Here is a 17716-nt window from a genome sequence, read left to right as displayed (position 1 = left end):
ACTAGTTTTTTGTACTTTTGGTACAGGGTTTCACCATGTTGCCCAGGCTTGTCTTGAGCTCCTGAACTCAACTGATCAGCCTGCCTCGGCCTCCCAAAGTGCCGGGATTACAGGCGTGAGCCGCTGTGCCTGACATCATAACTATTAATTAATATTTGAATAGTGGTTCTCAGCATGGAGGAATAACAAGCCCCCATATTAGACAAATGAAAGAAATAGGTATAAAAATTAGATAGGATGTAAAATTATTATTTGCGTGACATATTTATATCCCTGGAAAACCTCAACCTATTAAAACTACTATAAACATTAAGGATATATAGTTAATTTGGCTGAGTTGAAAATTAAAATACAGAAATTGCTGCTTTTAAAAGGAGAGTCAAACCATTTACTGTGCTGGCTGACTCCAGGGGTTCTTTCTCAAGTAGCCTAGTATGGTCTCCTCCTGAAAACAGTGTTGATATGCCAATTAGTTGATATCCAAGAATAGGAAAATACTTTTGCTAGCAGGGTTGTAATTCTGGTAGCAAAGGTTACAGTTGTTAAAATGGGTTGGGTGAATCTGTCAGCTCTTCAGTAGTATGAGAGGCATCAGGAGACTAGGGTCTCTTTCTTGGAGTACAGTCTTAATATTGCCAAAGATGCCAGTCCTAAGTTGCCTCCCTCTGGAACGGTGAGAGTTTTTGGGACTGCATACATCTGCTAGACTGGACCCAGTTATTTTCCTCAGCAAATCTTCTTTGACTTTATATGTCATTCATGGTGCCTCTTTACAGAATTCTTTGCTTGCGTTTTCTAATGTACAAATAGCAACCTTTTAGAATATAAAATGGAAAACCCTCAAAAGAAATAGCATACATAGGAACAAACTTGAAAGAAATTGGCAGGATATATACATATATATACACACACATATATTTTATATATATATTTTAAATTTAATAAGATAAATGAACACTTAAATAAGTAGAAAGACATACTGTTTTTGGATAGGAAAATCCATCATAAAAAGGCCAATTCTCTGTGAGAATTTTTTCCTACCAGTAGACACAAAACTCATAAATTTCTACTTCTTTGTTGATCTTCCCCACTCCCTCTGCAGCCTTGATTTTTGTCAATCATATTGTGTTTTAGTGTTTAACTTTAGTTGTGTATGCATTTTTTAATTTGATTTATCAATTTCAAAATGCTGTATTTGAACTGCCAATTGTAGAAGTTAAGCAAATCAATCTGAGAATAATAGCCATCATGGTAAAAAATAATAGCTAACACTGAATATTTACCACGTGTCAGGTGCTATTCCAAGCACTTTAAATTTATATATTAACAATTTTAATCATCAACAACTCTGACGTAGGCACAGACATAGGTACCAAAACTATCTTCATTTTAAGATAAGGACACAGTTACTTTTGCTTTCTTTCCTAACTTACTAGTTTTATCACTGCCAGATACAACTTTCTTTTGTTATCTTCTCTTTTACTGTACAGCCCTTCTCACATTTAGGGTTAGAAATGTCACTTGATATTGTGAGGAGTTTGCATTTCTCTTTGTGGATTTGTAATGGTTGCTGTGGGAAGAATGAGGAACTGTCATCATGCTGCCATTTTAAGCCTTAAAGTCTGAAGATCTTTTGAATGTTTTTATCAACAGAATGATATGACAACTGTACGACTACAATGGGGAGATATACTTATGCCATTGCTTAAAAAATACAAACTAAACATCACATGGGGTGATCAAGATTTATTGAATATCATGTTTTTTCATAATCCAGGTAATTATTTAAATTCCTTTTATTTGCATTAAAAAATCACAGATAATACTTAGTGAAAAAGGAAAACATGCACTTATCTGATTCTGTCTTATATTAATGATTATTGTTATTTATGTTTAAGACAGAGTAAAACTTTTCTAGAATTTTGCTTTAATTGGAAGAGATCTAAATGCCAAACATTTTTCATTAATTCTTACTTGTAAGAGCTGTATTTTTTAACTGAAAGTTTTACATAATGTTACATCTGTGGAATTAGGGGTATTTGCTTCATTGTTTGGTCTTTTCTTTATGTAGAAAGCCTTTTTGTTTTTCCATGTCAATGGAATTATCGACCAGATCACTGTATATATGGAAGCAATTGCCAAGAAGCAGAAGAAGAAGGAATCTTTATTCTTCATGGGAACAGAGGTGTTTACCATGACGATAAGCAACCAGCATTTAGAGCTGTTTATGAAGCACTGAGAAATGTAAGATTTGCCTTTTCTTTTTTTTAACTTTTTGTTTGAAAATACTTTCAAGCTAATGGTTAGTTTACAAAAATAGTACAAAGAATTTTTACACACACTCAGCCTCATCTGTTATTAACATTTTGCCTTATTTGCTTTGTCATTGGTTTTCTCTCTACATTTTTTTTTCCTGAAAACAATGTAGTTTTTTCAGAAAACTCAACTTACATTTGATTGTAAGTTGCATACATTAAGTTCTTTTACCCCTAAAAACTTCAGTTTTTTTTTAAAACTGAGAATAAGGACACTCTCATTAACCACAGTACATATGTCAAGCTAGAAAATTTAATACTGGTGGAATACATTAATCTGCCATCCATATGGCTTTACTCTCTTTTGATCTAGAACAGTTTCTCAGTCTTTGTCTTATATGATATTGGCGTATTTGGACAATAGCGCCTCTTCATCCCGTTTTTTACTAGAATGTTCTTCATTTTGGCCTGTCTAATGTTTCCTTACGATTAGGTTCAGGATATACATGCCTGCTCAGAATTCTGTATAGGTGGTGATGTGTCCTTCTCAGGCCCTCATAGTCATAGTCCCCTTTGTCTGCCCCTCACTGGTGTTGTTGATTTTGATCAGTCAGTCAAAATGTCGTTTATTTTCTCCACAGTGTAGTTATTTTTCCTCTTACAAGCAGCCTATGGGGAGAACCTTTTAAAATCATGTAAACACTCTGCTTCTCATTAAAATTTTCCTACAAGATTTAGCATCTATCGTTGGTTCTTGCCCAAAACAATCTTCACCATGTTATTTGCAAATTGATGTTTGTTCAACAATAGCACTCCTTCCACATCATTTGACACTTGGCATGCATCTATAAGGAAGATCCCTCCCTTTTGCACATATATTGATGTTTATATAATCAGTATGAACCCTTTGATACTTATTTTCCTCCAATGATTTATAATTCATTATTTCCTTCTGATTATGTTGATGCTAAAGTTCTTCCAGATATGGCCATTGGGAGCCCCACTGGCTACCTTGTGCCCCTTTGACATGTCCTCATCACTTTTTTTGAGTACCTCTTTTATTTTCTGTTCCAACAAAATATTCCAGGTTTATTTTATACTTTCCCTGTCCTACTGTTGAAATTAGTCATCTGTCAAAGGAGCTCTGGTTCCCTTTAGTAGGCTCTGGATATTAGGCATGTTTATTGCTACCAGGATCTCATTGCTTCTGAGCTTTTTCAGTGGCAGAGCTAGGAAGTATAAGCGTGCACACGTGATGTTAATGTGTTCACATCTGATTCTCTAATTCCATGCCATTCTTCCAAGGCTCTTCCTTGCTTCTACTCTATATTATATCTCCTTTCTTCCACAGTTAGAATCCTGACTTCTGTCATCAACACATTTTGTCATTTGCTTAATCCTACAATCATTTAAAATAATTTCAGAAATGTTCCATTCATACCATTGTCTCCACCCCCAAACCAGCTTACTAAAAATGGCTTAGGATTTGTTTTCAGTCATTCCTCTTCCTCTCCCCTGCTCCCAGACAAGGGTGTGTACTCAATACTGTATTCAGAAGTTACTTGGATTAGTTCTTTTTTTCTGATCTTTCAGTGTGATTATTTTATTCATTTGAAATACATTTGGATTCATTCGTTTCCGTATGCTTTCAGTTTTAGTTTTTTTCCACTATCTTTGTTGATATAATTGCATTTTTTGATAGGGGGATATTAATATACTTCACAAAGTCAGAATTACATAAGGGTTTACTCAGATGTAACCTGTTATCTTAGCCCGTTCATCCTAACTGCCCCCTACCTCTATCGGGTACTAATTTCATTGTTTTCTGGTTTATCCTTCCTGTGTTTTTAATAAGATGAGCAGATGTATGTATGTTTTGTAATTTCCATTTTCTTACACAAAAGGTAGCTTAGTGTATATCTTCATTCATTCTTTGCTTTTTATATTTAAAATATTCTGGAGATATTTTCCTCATTTTTTTTTTAAACTGTACGGTACTTTATTTTATGTATGTACCAGAGTTTATTCAACCATTCTCTATGTTTGGACATTCTGGTAGTTTCCAATAGCTTGAATTATAAATAATGCAGCAATGTACAGTTAGCTGTGTCATATATATATATTTGTATTGTTGGAAGGTGAATCTTCATGGTAAATTCCTAGAAGTGGGATTATTGGATTGAAATTATTACCTGTGTTCCTCCATAGGGATTGTTTGTATTCCTGCCAATGATTTGTGAGACAGTCTGTTCCCCACATCCTCGTCAACAGAGTATAGTATCAAGCTTTTAAAATTTTGTCATTCTGATGGGTGAGAAATGGTATCTTAGTGTAGTTTTAATTTGCATTTCTCTTATGAGTGAAGTTTAATCTTTTTATATATTTATGAAATATTTTTATATCTTTTTGGGGGGTGAATTTTCTTTTAAATATTTCACCTATTCTTCTATAAGTTTTTAAAAAATAACTAATGAAACATAATTTATATACCACAGAGTTCACCCATTTCAAATATATAATTCAGTAGCTTTTAGCATGTTTGCAGAATTGTACAACCATCATTATTACCATGAGGGCGTTTGGGCTTTCTCGCCCTCTCCTCCCTTTAATTGTTAAAAGTTCTTTGTATGTTAGGAATATTAGTACTTTTCCTGTGATATACATTGTGAATATTTTTCTACCAATTTGACTTATTTATGGTATTTGATGCCATTCAGTTTGTATAATGTTTTTCATGTAATAAGTTTATCAGTTTTTTTTTTTTTCACAGCTGGGTCTTGCTCTGTCACCCAGGCTGGAGTGCAGTGGCACAGTCTTGACTCATTGTAACCCCTGCCCCCTGGACTCAAGCGATCCTCCCACCTCAGCCTCCTAAGTAGCTGGTACTACAGTCACGTGCCACCACACTCAGCTAACTTATGTATTTTTTATGGAGATGGGGATGTTGCTGTGTTTCTCAGGCTGGTCTTGTATTACCGAGCTGAAGCAGTCTGCCAGCGTCAGCCTCCATAGTGGCTGAGATTACAGACATGAGCCATCAAGCCCAGCCTCACCTTTTTTTTTTTTTTTTTTTTTTTTTTTTTGAGGCAGGGTTATGCTCTGTCACCCAGGCTGGAGTGCAGTAGTGCGATCACAGCTTACTGCAGCGTCGACCTTCTGGGTTCAGTTGATCCTCCCACAGCCTCCCAAATATCTGGGACTACAGGTGCATGTCACCAGGCTTGGCTAATTTTTGTATTTTTTGTAGAGATGAGGTTTTGCCATGTTGCTCAGGCTAGTCTTGAATTCCTGGGCTCAAGCAATCCTTGGCCTCCCAAAGTGCTGGGATTACCAGGATAACCCACCACACCTAGCCTAACACCCCCCTTTTTTTTTTTCTAAAGTCGTAATCAGCAAGCTTTTTCCAGTCTACACTTGGGTTACAGAACAAGTTATAGGATAATTCACCCATATGCAGTTTCATTTATTACATTCAGACCTTTGCTGTGTTTGGAATTTATTTACTCTTTTGTATTGGGTGAGGAATAGATACTATTTGACTCTTTTCCAAATGGCTGTCCTTTTGTCTCTACACCATTTACTTAAGAATCTATCTTTGTCTGGGCGCAGTGGCTCATATCTGTAATCCTAGCACTTTGGGAAGCCAAGGTGGGCAAGCTCAGGAATTCAAGACCAGCTCAGGCAACTCCTTCAGCCCAGCAGTTTGAGACCAGCCTGGGCAACACAGTGAGACTTTGTCTCTAAAAAATAAAATAAATTAAAAGGCTGTCTTTAAACAGAAGATTTGAGATACTGACATTATCATAAATTCCATTTGTAATTTCTGAATTTTCTGTTTTGTTCCACTGGTCAGTTCATTTGTACACTAATACCACACTATTTTAATTATAAAGGCGCTTTGCTGTGTTTTAATATCTGATGGGGCTACTATGTCTTTATAGCCTGTTTTTCTCAGTGTTTTCCTAGCTATTGTATATTTATGTTTCCATAAGTATCAACTCCATTAAAAAGTTAAAAACTTGTTGGTATTTTTAGGCCGGGCACAGCGGCTCACGCCTATAATCCCAGCACTTTGGGAGGCTGAGGCGGGTGGATCACCTGAGGTCGGGAGTTTGAGACCAGCCTGGCCGCCAAAGTGGTGAAACCCCGTCTCTACTAAAAATACAAAAATTAGCCGGGCATTGTGGCACGTGCCTGTAATCCCAGCTACTCGGGAGGCTGAGACAGGAGAATTGCTTGAACCTGGGATGTGGAGGTTTCAGTGAGCCAAGATCGCTCCATTGCACTACAGCCTGGGCAAAAAGAGTGAAACTTCGTCTCAAAAAAATTGGTATTTTTATTAGGAGTATATTAGCTTCGTATATTAACTTAGGGACTGCTAACGTTTTGATGGTGTTGAGACATCCTAACCAAGAACAAGAGCTGTCTTTACATTTGTCTTTTAGGAATGTTTTATAGCAAGCCTGTCCAACCTGTGGCCAGTGGGCCACGTGCAACCCAGGATGACTTTGAATGTGGCCCAACACAAGTTCATAAAGTTTCTTAAAACATTATGACATTTATTTTGTGATTTTTTTTTTTCTTAGCTCATTATTGTTAGCTTTAGTGTATTTTATGTGTGGTCGAAGACAATTCTTTCAATGTGGCCTAGGGAAGCCAAAAGATTGGGCTCCCCTGCTTTACAGTTTTTTTTTGCTACAGGTTTTGAATATAACTTAAGTTTATGCTTAAGTATTGTCTTTTTGTTACTTTTGTAAACAAAGTTTTGTCTTTTAAGCATTTGCTTTATAATGAGTTTGGAAAAAAATTATACTGCCCTTCTCTCCCCCATCCCCTAATTGTCTGTTTTCTCTTTTCTTCTTGTTCTTATTAGTCCCCTTTTATGTAATTGGGGTGGATTGATGGGGGACATGATTAATACTTCATATACCTCTAGGTGGATGCATGAACCAGATCTCTGTGAATGTTAAGGACCAAGACTTGGGGCAAATCCAGGGGAGGTTTGGATTTATGCTGTTACTTAACAAGCTGTATCACTATCCATGTTAGCTATTTCACTGCTACTAAGAAAGAAGTATTAATACATGTGATCACTCAATTCTTATTTAGATATGCTGTCTCTTCTGCTACACTGTTTAATCTTACATGGGTGGAAACAAAGCAAATAATAGGAGTGCTACTTTGGTTTAAATGTGGGGGTCAGGAGAAAAGCTGATGACCCCCGTTTACTGGGTTCTCATTATTTGTTAGTGACTGAAATCCTCTGGTCTATGTAGCCCCGTCAATAGCAGTGAGAATGAAAACACTTCACTATAATCCATGGTGACAGAGATTGTTGTAGAACTGTGAAAGAGTGTCTCAGTTTTGCCTTGAAGGGCCAGGGAATGCCTCTTTGAAGAGGAGGCTTTTGAAGTGGGCCCTGAAGAATGAGTAAGAGTTTTCCAGGTGGGTGGAGGCAGTCTGGGCTGACAACTGCCTGAGAAAAAGGTTCAGAGGCTGTGAAAAGATCCACGGAGAGATCAGGCATCCATCTGTTCAGTGTGACTGGAGTGATGGATGAAAGTCAGCAGGGGCCGAAATGAAGTGGATGTGGAGGTGGTATGCCATGTTAAGGTGATGATCTGCCATGAAAAGGAATTAAAGTTGTCTCCCAGAAATCTGTTTCTTAAACTTGGTGGTAGACAAAATGCTAACAGCATTGTAGGCTACAGTTTTAGTGTATTATTAGCTAAGTTTCTTGTCCTATAAACTTGACAGATACAGCTTCTAAACAATCAGTTTATCATGGTATGACTATACTCACTGATGAATTATAAAATTTAGTGTTGATGTTCATTTTAATGTAGCAGGCTTTGTATGCTTTTCAGAAATTAATACTGTATTTTAATAATGCTTTATTATGGGTTGTCAGAAGGTGATAAAAATGAAGAAAAGTGCTTGTGGGGTTCTGAGACTGCAGGATAGAAAAGAAATGCATTCCTATAAAAATGAGATTCCTTTGTTTCCTTTGAGTATTAAAAAAAATAACTATTAGAGAATTAAATTTCCCTGGTTTTATTTGATCTTTTCTTTGGTTTATAAGTGTGTACCTTTAAAAATCCGAGTGATAGTTTTAAATTGATTAATTACACTTGATTTTTTAAAAAGAAATCTTGTTTTTAAAAGGATTTCAGATGATTAATTATCTTTTGTGTTTGTTTTGGGTCTGTGTTAACTACAGCTTACATCTATTCATTTTTCAACTTAATGAAGTTAATCTGTCTTTTATGGTGCTCCTGCTTAGTGTTTTTATATTTCCTAATCTATAATTCAGTAAGAAGTGTAATTTTTAAAAGAATTGTATTCAGACAAGAATATTTATGCAAGTTTCAGACAGAGGCTTAGTCATAGCCATGGAATGCAGTGAACAGTATGAATTATAAAGGATGTGAACCATCTTTAAAGTGTGAATTCATGGCTATGTCTACCAGCAAATCTGTTTTTATAGTCCATGCATATTTGTTAAATACTAGTTGTTGAGTGAATAAAAATATTGTTTAAAAATTGCAAATTCAAAATCAGAACAAAACATTTTATGGCTCTATAAGGTATTTTCTGCATCATGCATTTCATTCTGAATTATATTTCTTGATGTTTTGTGTTAACTTTGATTTACTTTATACCTTGCTTATATTTGCATAACTATCTCTTCAAAGCAGTCTTGAATGTTTTCCTTCCCATAGTACTGACTTGCATGTAGTTAACACTTAGGATTTGTTGGATTGAACTGCCATTCTCCTATATTTTCCAAAGATGTACTATTCTTTGAAAATACCTCTAAATGCCTAATTATGGTCATCACAGCCTCACTATTTCATGTCGTTCAACTGACAGTATAAAGCACGAGCTTCCTAAAAATCAGTGTACTGGGTCCTGTGCCAGTGAAAAGAGGGAATGATTGACTGTACATGGAAAGGCTTCTCAGAGGAGCTGACATTTGAACTAAGCTGTAAGGATGATGAGTACCAGGCAGAGAAGAAAAGGTAAGGACAAGTCAGGCATAGTATATAGTATGAAAAGAGGTCTGGAGTCAGGTAAGGGCATGTGTGGCCTCTGGGAAAGGGACACCTAGATGTAGGTTATGTACTGCACAAATATGCAGGCACTGCAGATTATATAAATGGCAGAATGCAGTGTCTTTAGGCTATATTTATATAGGTGGAAATTTTGGAAATTTATCTTCTTCCTTAAAGGTCAAATTGCTTTTTTCATATGATGGACAGAAAGAGGTCTAACTAATGAGACACTGTTTTTATTTAAGAAAATATTCATCAAATGGCCTTTTTTTTTTTTTTTCCAGTGAAGAAGAAAACATCTTTTAACCACAAACACTGGGATTTAAATCACATGAAAACAAAGAAACTTAATCTCGAGTACTACATACTCCTGGGAATCAATAGTCTTCCTCTGTTCTTAAATGCTTTCATGGTGTTTTCATTTTATTGTCATATAGTAAAAATAATGATCACAGTAGTTTGGGCTTCCCATAATTTTCCACTACTCAACCAGTTGTTCAAGTGTTTTTTTGTGCACATTGAAGTATTTCTTGACAGTATTACTTGATGAAATTTAGCTTCTTCAACCTGGCTACACTTTTAACCCCAAACAAATTTGTGTATCTATTTACAATACAGCACTTTCCCCAGATTTCCACCATTCATTGAGCTTCGTCCTTCAACAGGATTTTTGAACTGACTTAGCATGGTGTTGTTTGCTTAATGTTTGGATAAGTAGTGCTGTCTGGTGGTTAATTAAGTGCGTGGACTTTTGGAGCTAGACTGTTGGGACAGAATCCTGGCTTAACCACTTACTGCATTTATAACTGTGATAAAATCCTCTCTCCTTGCCTTAGTTGTTTCATTGTCAGATGGAGATAGTATTACCTATATTATAAAGTTATTGTGGGACTTAAATGTGTTAATACATATACAACTCTTATATATATATGTATTTTATTATACTTTAAGTTCTAGGGTACATGTGCACAACGTGCAGGTTTGTTACATATGTATACATGTGCCATGTTGGTGTGCTGCACCCATTAACTCGTCATTTACATTAGGTGTATCTCCTAATGCTGTCCTTCCTCCCCCCTCCCCCCACCCCACAACAGTCCCCGGTGTGTGATGTTCCCCTTTCTGTGTCCATGTGTTCTCATTGTTCAGTTCCCACCTATGAGTGAGAACATGCAGTCATATACAACTCTTAGAATGGTGCTTGGCATGTAGGTAGCAAGCACTCTGTGTGCTATTGTTATTTTTATTACATTGTTCCTGGCTACGTTTCCCCGCCTGTTTTTAAAACTTTTATCTTCAAAACAATTTTAGACGTTTATCTTGAGTGATTGATTTTTAAAAATCACTCCAAGGGTGATGGTTTTATGCAGTTAATGCTTACAGTTTTTTTGCTCAAAAGATACCAAAGTTTAGGATCTCTTTGCATCTCTACGGTGACAAAACCCATGTTTTAAACAAACATCCAAGTTCATCCTCTTCTCTGTAGATTGACTGCAGCTTCCTGCAGACTCACTAAGTGTGCTTTCATTTCCTCTCCCTCAACGTGCTAGTGAACCTCAGGGATAACCTGGGAGATTTCTGGTTCTGAATTTCCTTTGTGATTTTGCATTTTTCACCAACTTCAACTTCCATATAAAATGTTCTACTTTTAAGCCCCATCCATCTTTCTAATTGAAAATACACCTAGTTGAAAATACTAAATCACAAAATACCTGGTTGAAAATACAAAAATTACATATTATTTCCACTTTACTACCACAGCCTTTTCCAAAATATATTTCTCGATATTAATATATTTTATAGTAAAAGAAGGACTCTAGCCAAAAATATATCTTGGGACAAACAGGTCAGACAACACTCAACAGATTTATTTTCTGTTTTACTTTTTAGACTTTTTCCTGTGCTAGTCTGAATCCCCATGAAGAGTGCCTTATATTTAGCAGTTTTCAAATGTGTTTATTGTTGGGATCCTTTTGTGCAGTTAGGGTTCTGTGGGAAATGCTGAACTATGTTATCATCTTGCATTCCTCCCACCATATGCCTTTACTTCATTTCCTTCCATTCCAGCCTCAGCAGTAGTATTGCCAGAGTGGTTTTTAAAAGGTGGGACGTGGGTGTGGTGTGTAGTAAAGCTCTTCTTTTAGCCAATCCACCTTTTATTAGTTTCACCCAGATACTTGTAGTTTCGCCCAGATACTTTTGGTTGTCTTCTTAACCAGTATTTCAGTCTTCTCTTCCCTTGCACATGTTCTCCAGGATTCCCCCGGAGATTTACCATGGCTGTCTTTCTTTAATTGGAGATAATAGTTCTGTTTAATTTATTGAAAATATTTGTTAAACATCTAATTTCTGTGAGACGTTAAATGGAGATCGTTCATATTAAACTGATTGAAGAAGTTTGGAAAATAATTGAATTTATATATGTACCTTTGCCTTTTAAAGTTTTTATTTTTTAAAATTTTCTTTCTCTAGTGTTCTTTTGAAGATGACAACATCCGTTCCTTATTAAAACCTTTAGAACTGGAACTACAAAAAACAGTGCATACATACTGTGGAAAAATTTACAAAATATTTATCAAACAACTAGCAAAAAGTGTAAGAGATCGTTATGCCAGATCACCAAAGGAAAAGTGATTCTTGATGACTGCTAAATCAAATGGATGAAAACAAAGAATCAGAGGATAAGTGTGAAGGAATCGTCTTGGATGAAGTATTCAGGAAGGAGTTACTCATCTCCAGAATAATGTTTTTTTCCTAAAGAAGTTAAATAAGCAGTATTTTCAGGTAATGAAGAATAAGTTAAAATCTTGGGCCTCAACAATGAAACATTTTTTATCACTGATGTTTTGTAATGTTACTTGCTATCATTCCAGTATTGGTGAAAATATTATTGAATGGTTTTAACCTGCAGACTTCTGTTGACTCATACTCTCAAGAGTGGTAGGGGTGTGTAGATGGAGAAATGTACCTCAAACAGTGCAAACACTCAAGACTGTGAGTAGAGCAATAATTTTATGTCAGCACTAACCTCACTTTAAATGTGTGAGAAAAAAGTTTGTTTACAGGAGCAGAAACAGTTCTGTGTCTAAAGAAATGTGATGTAACTGATGTAACCATTGACAATCTATGTGTGCCTTTATACATTTCATCTCTGTTTTAAAATATTTTTATGACAATCATGTTTAAAATTATTTTTAGATTACAAGTAAGCTGCATGTTAAAAATTGAGCTGTGTAAGGTAGAGGAAAAATACTGAAAACTTTGGGGTTTTAATCCTTGTGTGCGTGTTTGTGTGTGTGTGAGAGAGAGTGAGAAATGTAGTGTTTCATTTTGTATGCATTAAACTGTCTTGCCAAAACTCAGATCTAAGATTGTTAAATAGATATTTGGGGATTTTTTTTTTAATCACTTTAAATGAAAAATGTCAGCTTTACTGGGCATTCTGGAAGCAAAGTATATTATGCTGATGATAAAGTGAGAACCTTAAGAGTATACTCATATGATGGTGGAAAATGTGATGGACCAAAAAGCTATATACTTCCTGTGAGTAGTAATTTTACTTACAATGGAGTAGAAAAATGTGGTCCATTTAAACTTGTCTTCTACCTCATAACGGCCTTGCAAGATACTTTTGAAGAAGCAAATGTCTAGAGCCTTACTTTAAGTAAGTTAAACAACTTAAGTGGATGATTTGGAATAAGATTGTTACATCCAGCTGTAGAAAATGTGGTTTTAATTGGGTTGATGTGCATATCTTCCTTTTTTGAATATCACCTAAGACAGTTAATTTTTTTAAATCTTGAGAAATTACTTCTTTGGCATTCTTGACCTGTTAGCTAATATAACTATAGATTCTGAATACTTAGCATATACTCTGCTGGGGCACATATCTTATTTTACCAACAATATGATTATCTATATGGTTATCTTTTTCTCCCTGATATTTTAATGCTCAAGTAGAAAATGGAAAATCATGAAGGAAAAATATAACCTGTGAAAATTGTGGCAGTTAGCTTTGTGAAGACACAGTGACCTCTGTGGAGACATGGAATATGCAGAAAGAGATGGTTAGTACAGTTGTTCTGTCGTCTGCAGTTCAGTCAGGGACAAATTGAGAGAGGAAAGTTTAAGCAGGGTGCATTAGAAGTTGATAACCAGTCCAGCATTCTTAGAACAGATGGGTTTAGAGAACACGAGTTGTAGGTCCTTGGCAGAATGCCATGGTGGATATAAGAAACTGTGAAATTGAGCTTACTGAGTAGAAAATGAGAATACTAAAAATGTGAAGTTTGGAGGGTATGTATTAGATCATTTCTAATGGTCCTCAAATAATGATCATTGCCTGCCTGACTATATAAGATTCTTGTTGGGAGCTTAAGAATAGATTCCTGAGCTAGGCCTTTAGAGATTCTGGCATGCTGTGTCTAGGAGGGAGTCTGTAAAACAGTTTTTAATGAAGAAATTTAAAAATTATACAAAACTAGAATAGTGCATTGGTACTCAACATCCAGATCTGACACTTATCACTATCTTACCATGTTTGCTTCATTTGTCATTTTTTTCTTTGCTTAAGTATCTTGAAATCCCAGACATCGTGTTATTTCACTGCTGTGAACACTTTGGGTAGATACCATGATATCACACCTAACAAAGGCAGCAGCAGTCCTTCAGCTTCATCTCATAGCCAGTCCTTAAGCAAATTTCCCTGATTATCTCAAATATGCCATCTTCTAGTTGGTTTGTTAGAATCAACACAGTATAAGTCACATGATGATTTTGTTTTTAACAATCACCTCAGACGACTTTGATGTTAGCTACTTTGGGAACCACTGGAAATTATTTTGCCAACTTGAAAGTTGAAGTTAGGATACCACAATTCTTGGCACGTTTGGTGGATTATAAATGTGATTTTGAAATATTAGAGGAAGCATTTGGGGTTAATGACAAGATATGAATTTATATTAGTAAGTTTGATAAGATAAAATTTCCTCAGTGAAGGGAGAATCTCAGCCCCATGGGCTTTAGTTGATTGGGACTTGTGTAGCACATGGTCACAGTTTAATCCAACTGGACTGTATGCTGTGGTCTCACTCATGTTGTGGCTTATTTACACTGTCACACACTCTGCATTGTGGATCAGTTGGAAGATTCTTCATCTGGTTTATTTAGACCTGACCTAATTGATCATTTTACCATAAATTGAATTATAGTGAAAGCCATCTTTTAGGTACTGTTTCTACCTAAAATTAAAGGTATCACAAAATATGTATAATAATTTTTAAATGAATTTTATGAATTTATCTTTAGACAAGGTAATTGTTTTGAATTCTAAAGAAATGCAGTTCTTGGAGTTGGTGAGAGGTGAAATTATAGATGGACAACTTACAGAACGTATTCCATTTTCATATAAATGGTCTTTCATAAAACATAGTGTATCTATGCAGTTTATATAAATTACATGATTTATTATTTGAGTCTATGTATTCTGACCTCAGAACTATCTCTGGGCTACAGTATTACCAAAGTGGGATACCTTTAAAATGCAGTCAAACTTCATTTGTATGAAGTAGAAAAGAACTTGGGAAACCTTTAAAAATATATATTGTGATTTACGCTTTAAGAAAATGCATACTTTTTTCTAATGAAGAGTAGTTCATAATATATAAGGGTTTTAAGGCCCTGAAATAACATTAGTGCTTACTCATTGCTCTCTCATCTTGCCTCCAGTCAGATGTTATTGGTATAGTGAAAAGAAGACCAGATTGTGAACTAGATCTGGATTCTCTTCTTAGTAACTCAGGCATGTTATTTAACTTTCTCTGTGCCTTAGGTTTTTAAGTACAATCAGTGTGTACCCTTCAAACCTCACAAGATGAGACTCAGAAGAGATAATGGATTTGGAAGCATTCAGCGTGGCTTATATTATGCCACGCCAGTGTTACTGTTGAAGTTCTGTTTTGTTCTGTTTTCTGTACAGAGCGTTCAGTTTACTCAGGCTGAATGTTTTCTGACATATATCTCCAGTATGAATTTGTTTATGTAAGGAAGAGTTTTTCGGGAAGAGAAAGTAGAGAAGGAAAGAATGATGGTAACTAAATCAAAAAAGAAGGAAAAGAGAGGAAGTGAGAAAAGGGGTGAGGAAAGAGAAAGGAGTAAGAATGGGAATGGCAAAGGGCAGAGTAAGAGAAAAGATGGAATGAGTGTATGGAAAATTGAGAAGTAGAGATGGAGAGAAATGGTGTGGAAACATTTACTTTTTGAGTTGTAGCCCTCACACTACATCAGTTTGCTTGCCTAGGCTCTCTGGGGTCAGGAAAGGTGCTGACTTCCATGGAATGGGGCAGCAGGGCCTGCTGTATTTGGTTTGTTAGTACTAGAGTTGTTTCCCAATCACCCTACTCACTGATCATTTAGTGCCAATTCAACATTTTATGTCTTTTTTTTTTTTTTTTTTTTTTAGTGGATCCCAGTTTGTGAGCTAGGACCTGTGGAAATACAAGTATCTTCCTTTTTAACTTTATCGTTTTAGCCATCCCAAGTGTTAGACTGCAAGACTAACTACATATTCCCCAGTGGAGGTTGGAAGTGGAGGAGACTGCTTCATTAGGTCTGAAGGGGGCCCAGGAATGTGTTGTAGCAGTTTTCCCAGATGATACTAATGAGAGGCCAGGTTTGGGAATCACTGCCCAGCCTTGGATGGCAAATTAAGCAATAAATTACAGCTATTTATTCCTCAGTCGGGATACTTTCCTGACCGAGTAGATTTAAGAGAACAAAATACAGCAGAAATACCTTAAAAGATATTATTGGTTGTCTTATTTTTCAGATATTTGTATTTAATAAATACCTTAGTAGTAGTCAGAACCTCTTTGAGATGTTTTTAGAAAGACCACTGATTTGTTTTTTAAAATAATTTCTTTGGTTCCTTAGAGTAGAGAAGAAAAGTAGGGGTGCAGTATGTCAGGTGTGGGGCCAGTTATCCATTTATTAAATGCAATTTCAAGTGTCTTAAAACAATAATTGCCTTATTGCATTTTAATATTTAATAAAGTAGATTAAATAAAGATTTGTATTATAACAGTTATTCTTTTATACATTGCCAAAGCAACCCTTTTTTGCCTATTAAAGTTTGACTAAACTGTTCTGATATTGTTGTTTCTTAATTCAGTAAACATGAAACTAGGTTTTACAAACTAAATTATATAAACTTAAGACAGAAGTCTAAAAATGGTACAAGAAAATTTTTTTTAAAAAACAAATTAATGTGTTATTCAAATATCTAGCAATTAAAGACTCATGAGAAAAACAGAATAGCATATTGGATGTTACAGTTTAAAATGGATTGCAAATCAATGTCAAACTTAAATAGAAAATATTTATTACCTCATTTCTACCAATAATTTCAAATGTTTAATGGGACTTTGAAAAGATAGGAAAAAATAGAAATGAAAATTTATCTCACCTTTAATACTGTGAATACTATTTGGAGGGTCCCTGGTCAGACATTTAAATATCAAACTTAAGAACTGATGTAGAGCCTTTGATTAGTTTATATACAGGATCTGAATATTTACACACATAGCACACTATAGCAGCCTCTTGTAAAAAATCATGAAGATAGAAAGCAACAGTGTATATTCTATTAAAAAGTAAATTGGCTGGGTGTGGTGGCTCATGCGTGTAATCCCAGCACTTTGGGAGGCCAAGGCAGGGGGATCGCTTGAGTCCAGGAGTTTGAGACCAGCCTAGGTGACAAAGTGAGACCCCATCTCTACAAAAAAATTAAAAAACTATCCAGATGTGGTGGCGTTTGCCTGCGGTCCTAGCTACACAGGAAGTTGAGGCAGGAGGATTGCTTGAGTGCAAGAGTTTGAGGCTGCAGAGAGCCAAGATTGCACCATTGCACTCCAGCCTGGGTGACAAAGCAAGACCCTGTCTCAAAAAATAAAGGAAATTGGCTTTAACTATGAAAAACAGCCATTTTCAACCTTTTTATATAACCTCTTCAGGGAATATTGGAATATTATTTTTGTCAGTCAAAAATAATCCAGGGCTTGAGCATTGCTGTAGAATATGTTATCTCTTCAAAACTTAGCAGAGCACGCATGCATCACATGCATCACATGCATTGTCATCAATATTTGAGAGCTGGACCAATGGTTTTTGATGGATGCCGTAACAGAAGATCTATGAAGAGGATGGTGGTTTGCACCTGTTCCTGAAGTCAAACTGGAAAAGGTTGCAGGTATTTCAATTTTCCCCATCATTTTGCATAAATGTATTAATATTTTGAGTAGTAATAGTTCTAAACCTGCAGGAAGGCATCATTGTATACTGTGGTATGTGGAGGATACTACTCTTACACTGCTCTTTATCTTAAAATGTTTTGGTATACTGTGAATATTT

At 35.6% G+C, this 17716-nt stretch overlaps 1 protein-coding gene across 7 annotated transcripts in view; it reads left to right on the top strand.

Annotated features, from left to right (window-relative positions):
- GXYLT1 (glucoside xylosyltransferase 1) overlaps positions 1-16457 on the top strand; it is a 61795-nt gene extending 45338 nt beyond the window's left edge. For 2 of the 7 annotated variants that reach the window (XM_002823106.6, XM_009247619.4), the window contains 3 exons: positions 1654-1777; positions 2072-2244; positions 11783-16457. In XM_002823106.6, coding sequence (XP_002823152.2) covers positions 1654-1777; positions 2072-2244; positions 11783-11944 — 459 coding nt within the window. In that variant the 3' untranslated portion in view covers positions 11945-16457. Of the gene's footprint in view, positions 1-1653; positions 1778-2071; positions 2245-9594 lie in introns of all 7 variants that reach the window. The other 5 variants (XM_063712112.1, XM_024257376.3, XM_063712114.1 and 2 more) reach the window with 3 other exon arrangements.
- Positions 16458-17716: the final 1259 nt, after the last annotated feature.

This window comes from Pongo abelii, chromosome 10, assembly GCF_028885655.2.
Source record: "Pongo abelii isolate AG06213 chromosome 10, NHGRI_mPonAbe1-v2.0_pri, whole genome shotgun sequence".
In the NCBI taxonomy this organism is placed as follows: Eukaryota; Metazoa; Chordata; class Mammalia; order Primates; family Hominidae; genus Pongo; species Pongo abelii.
The sequence above is the reverse complement of the archived record's forward strand: the minus strand, read 5'-3'. Positions and strand labels throughout refer to the sequence as shown.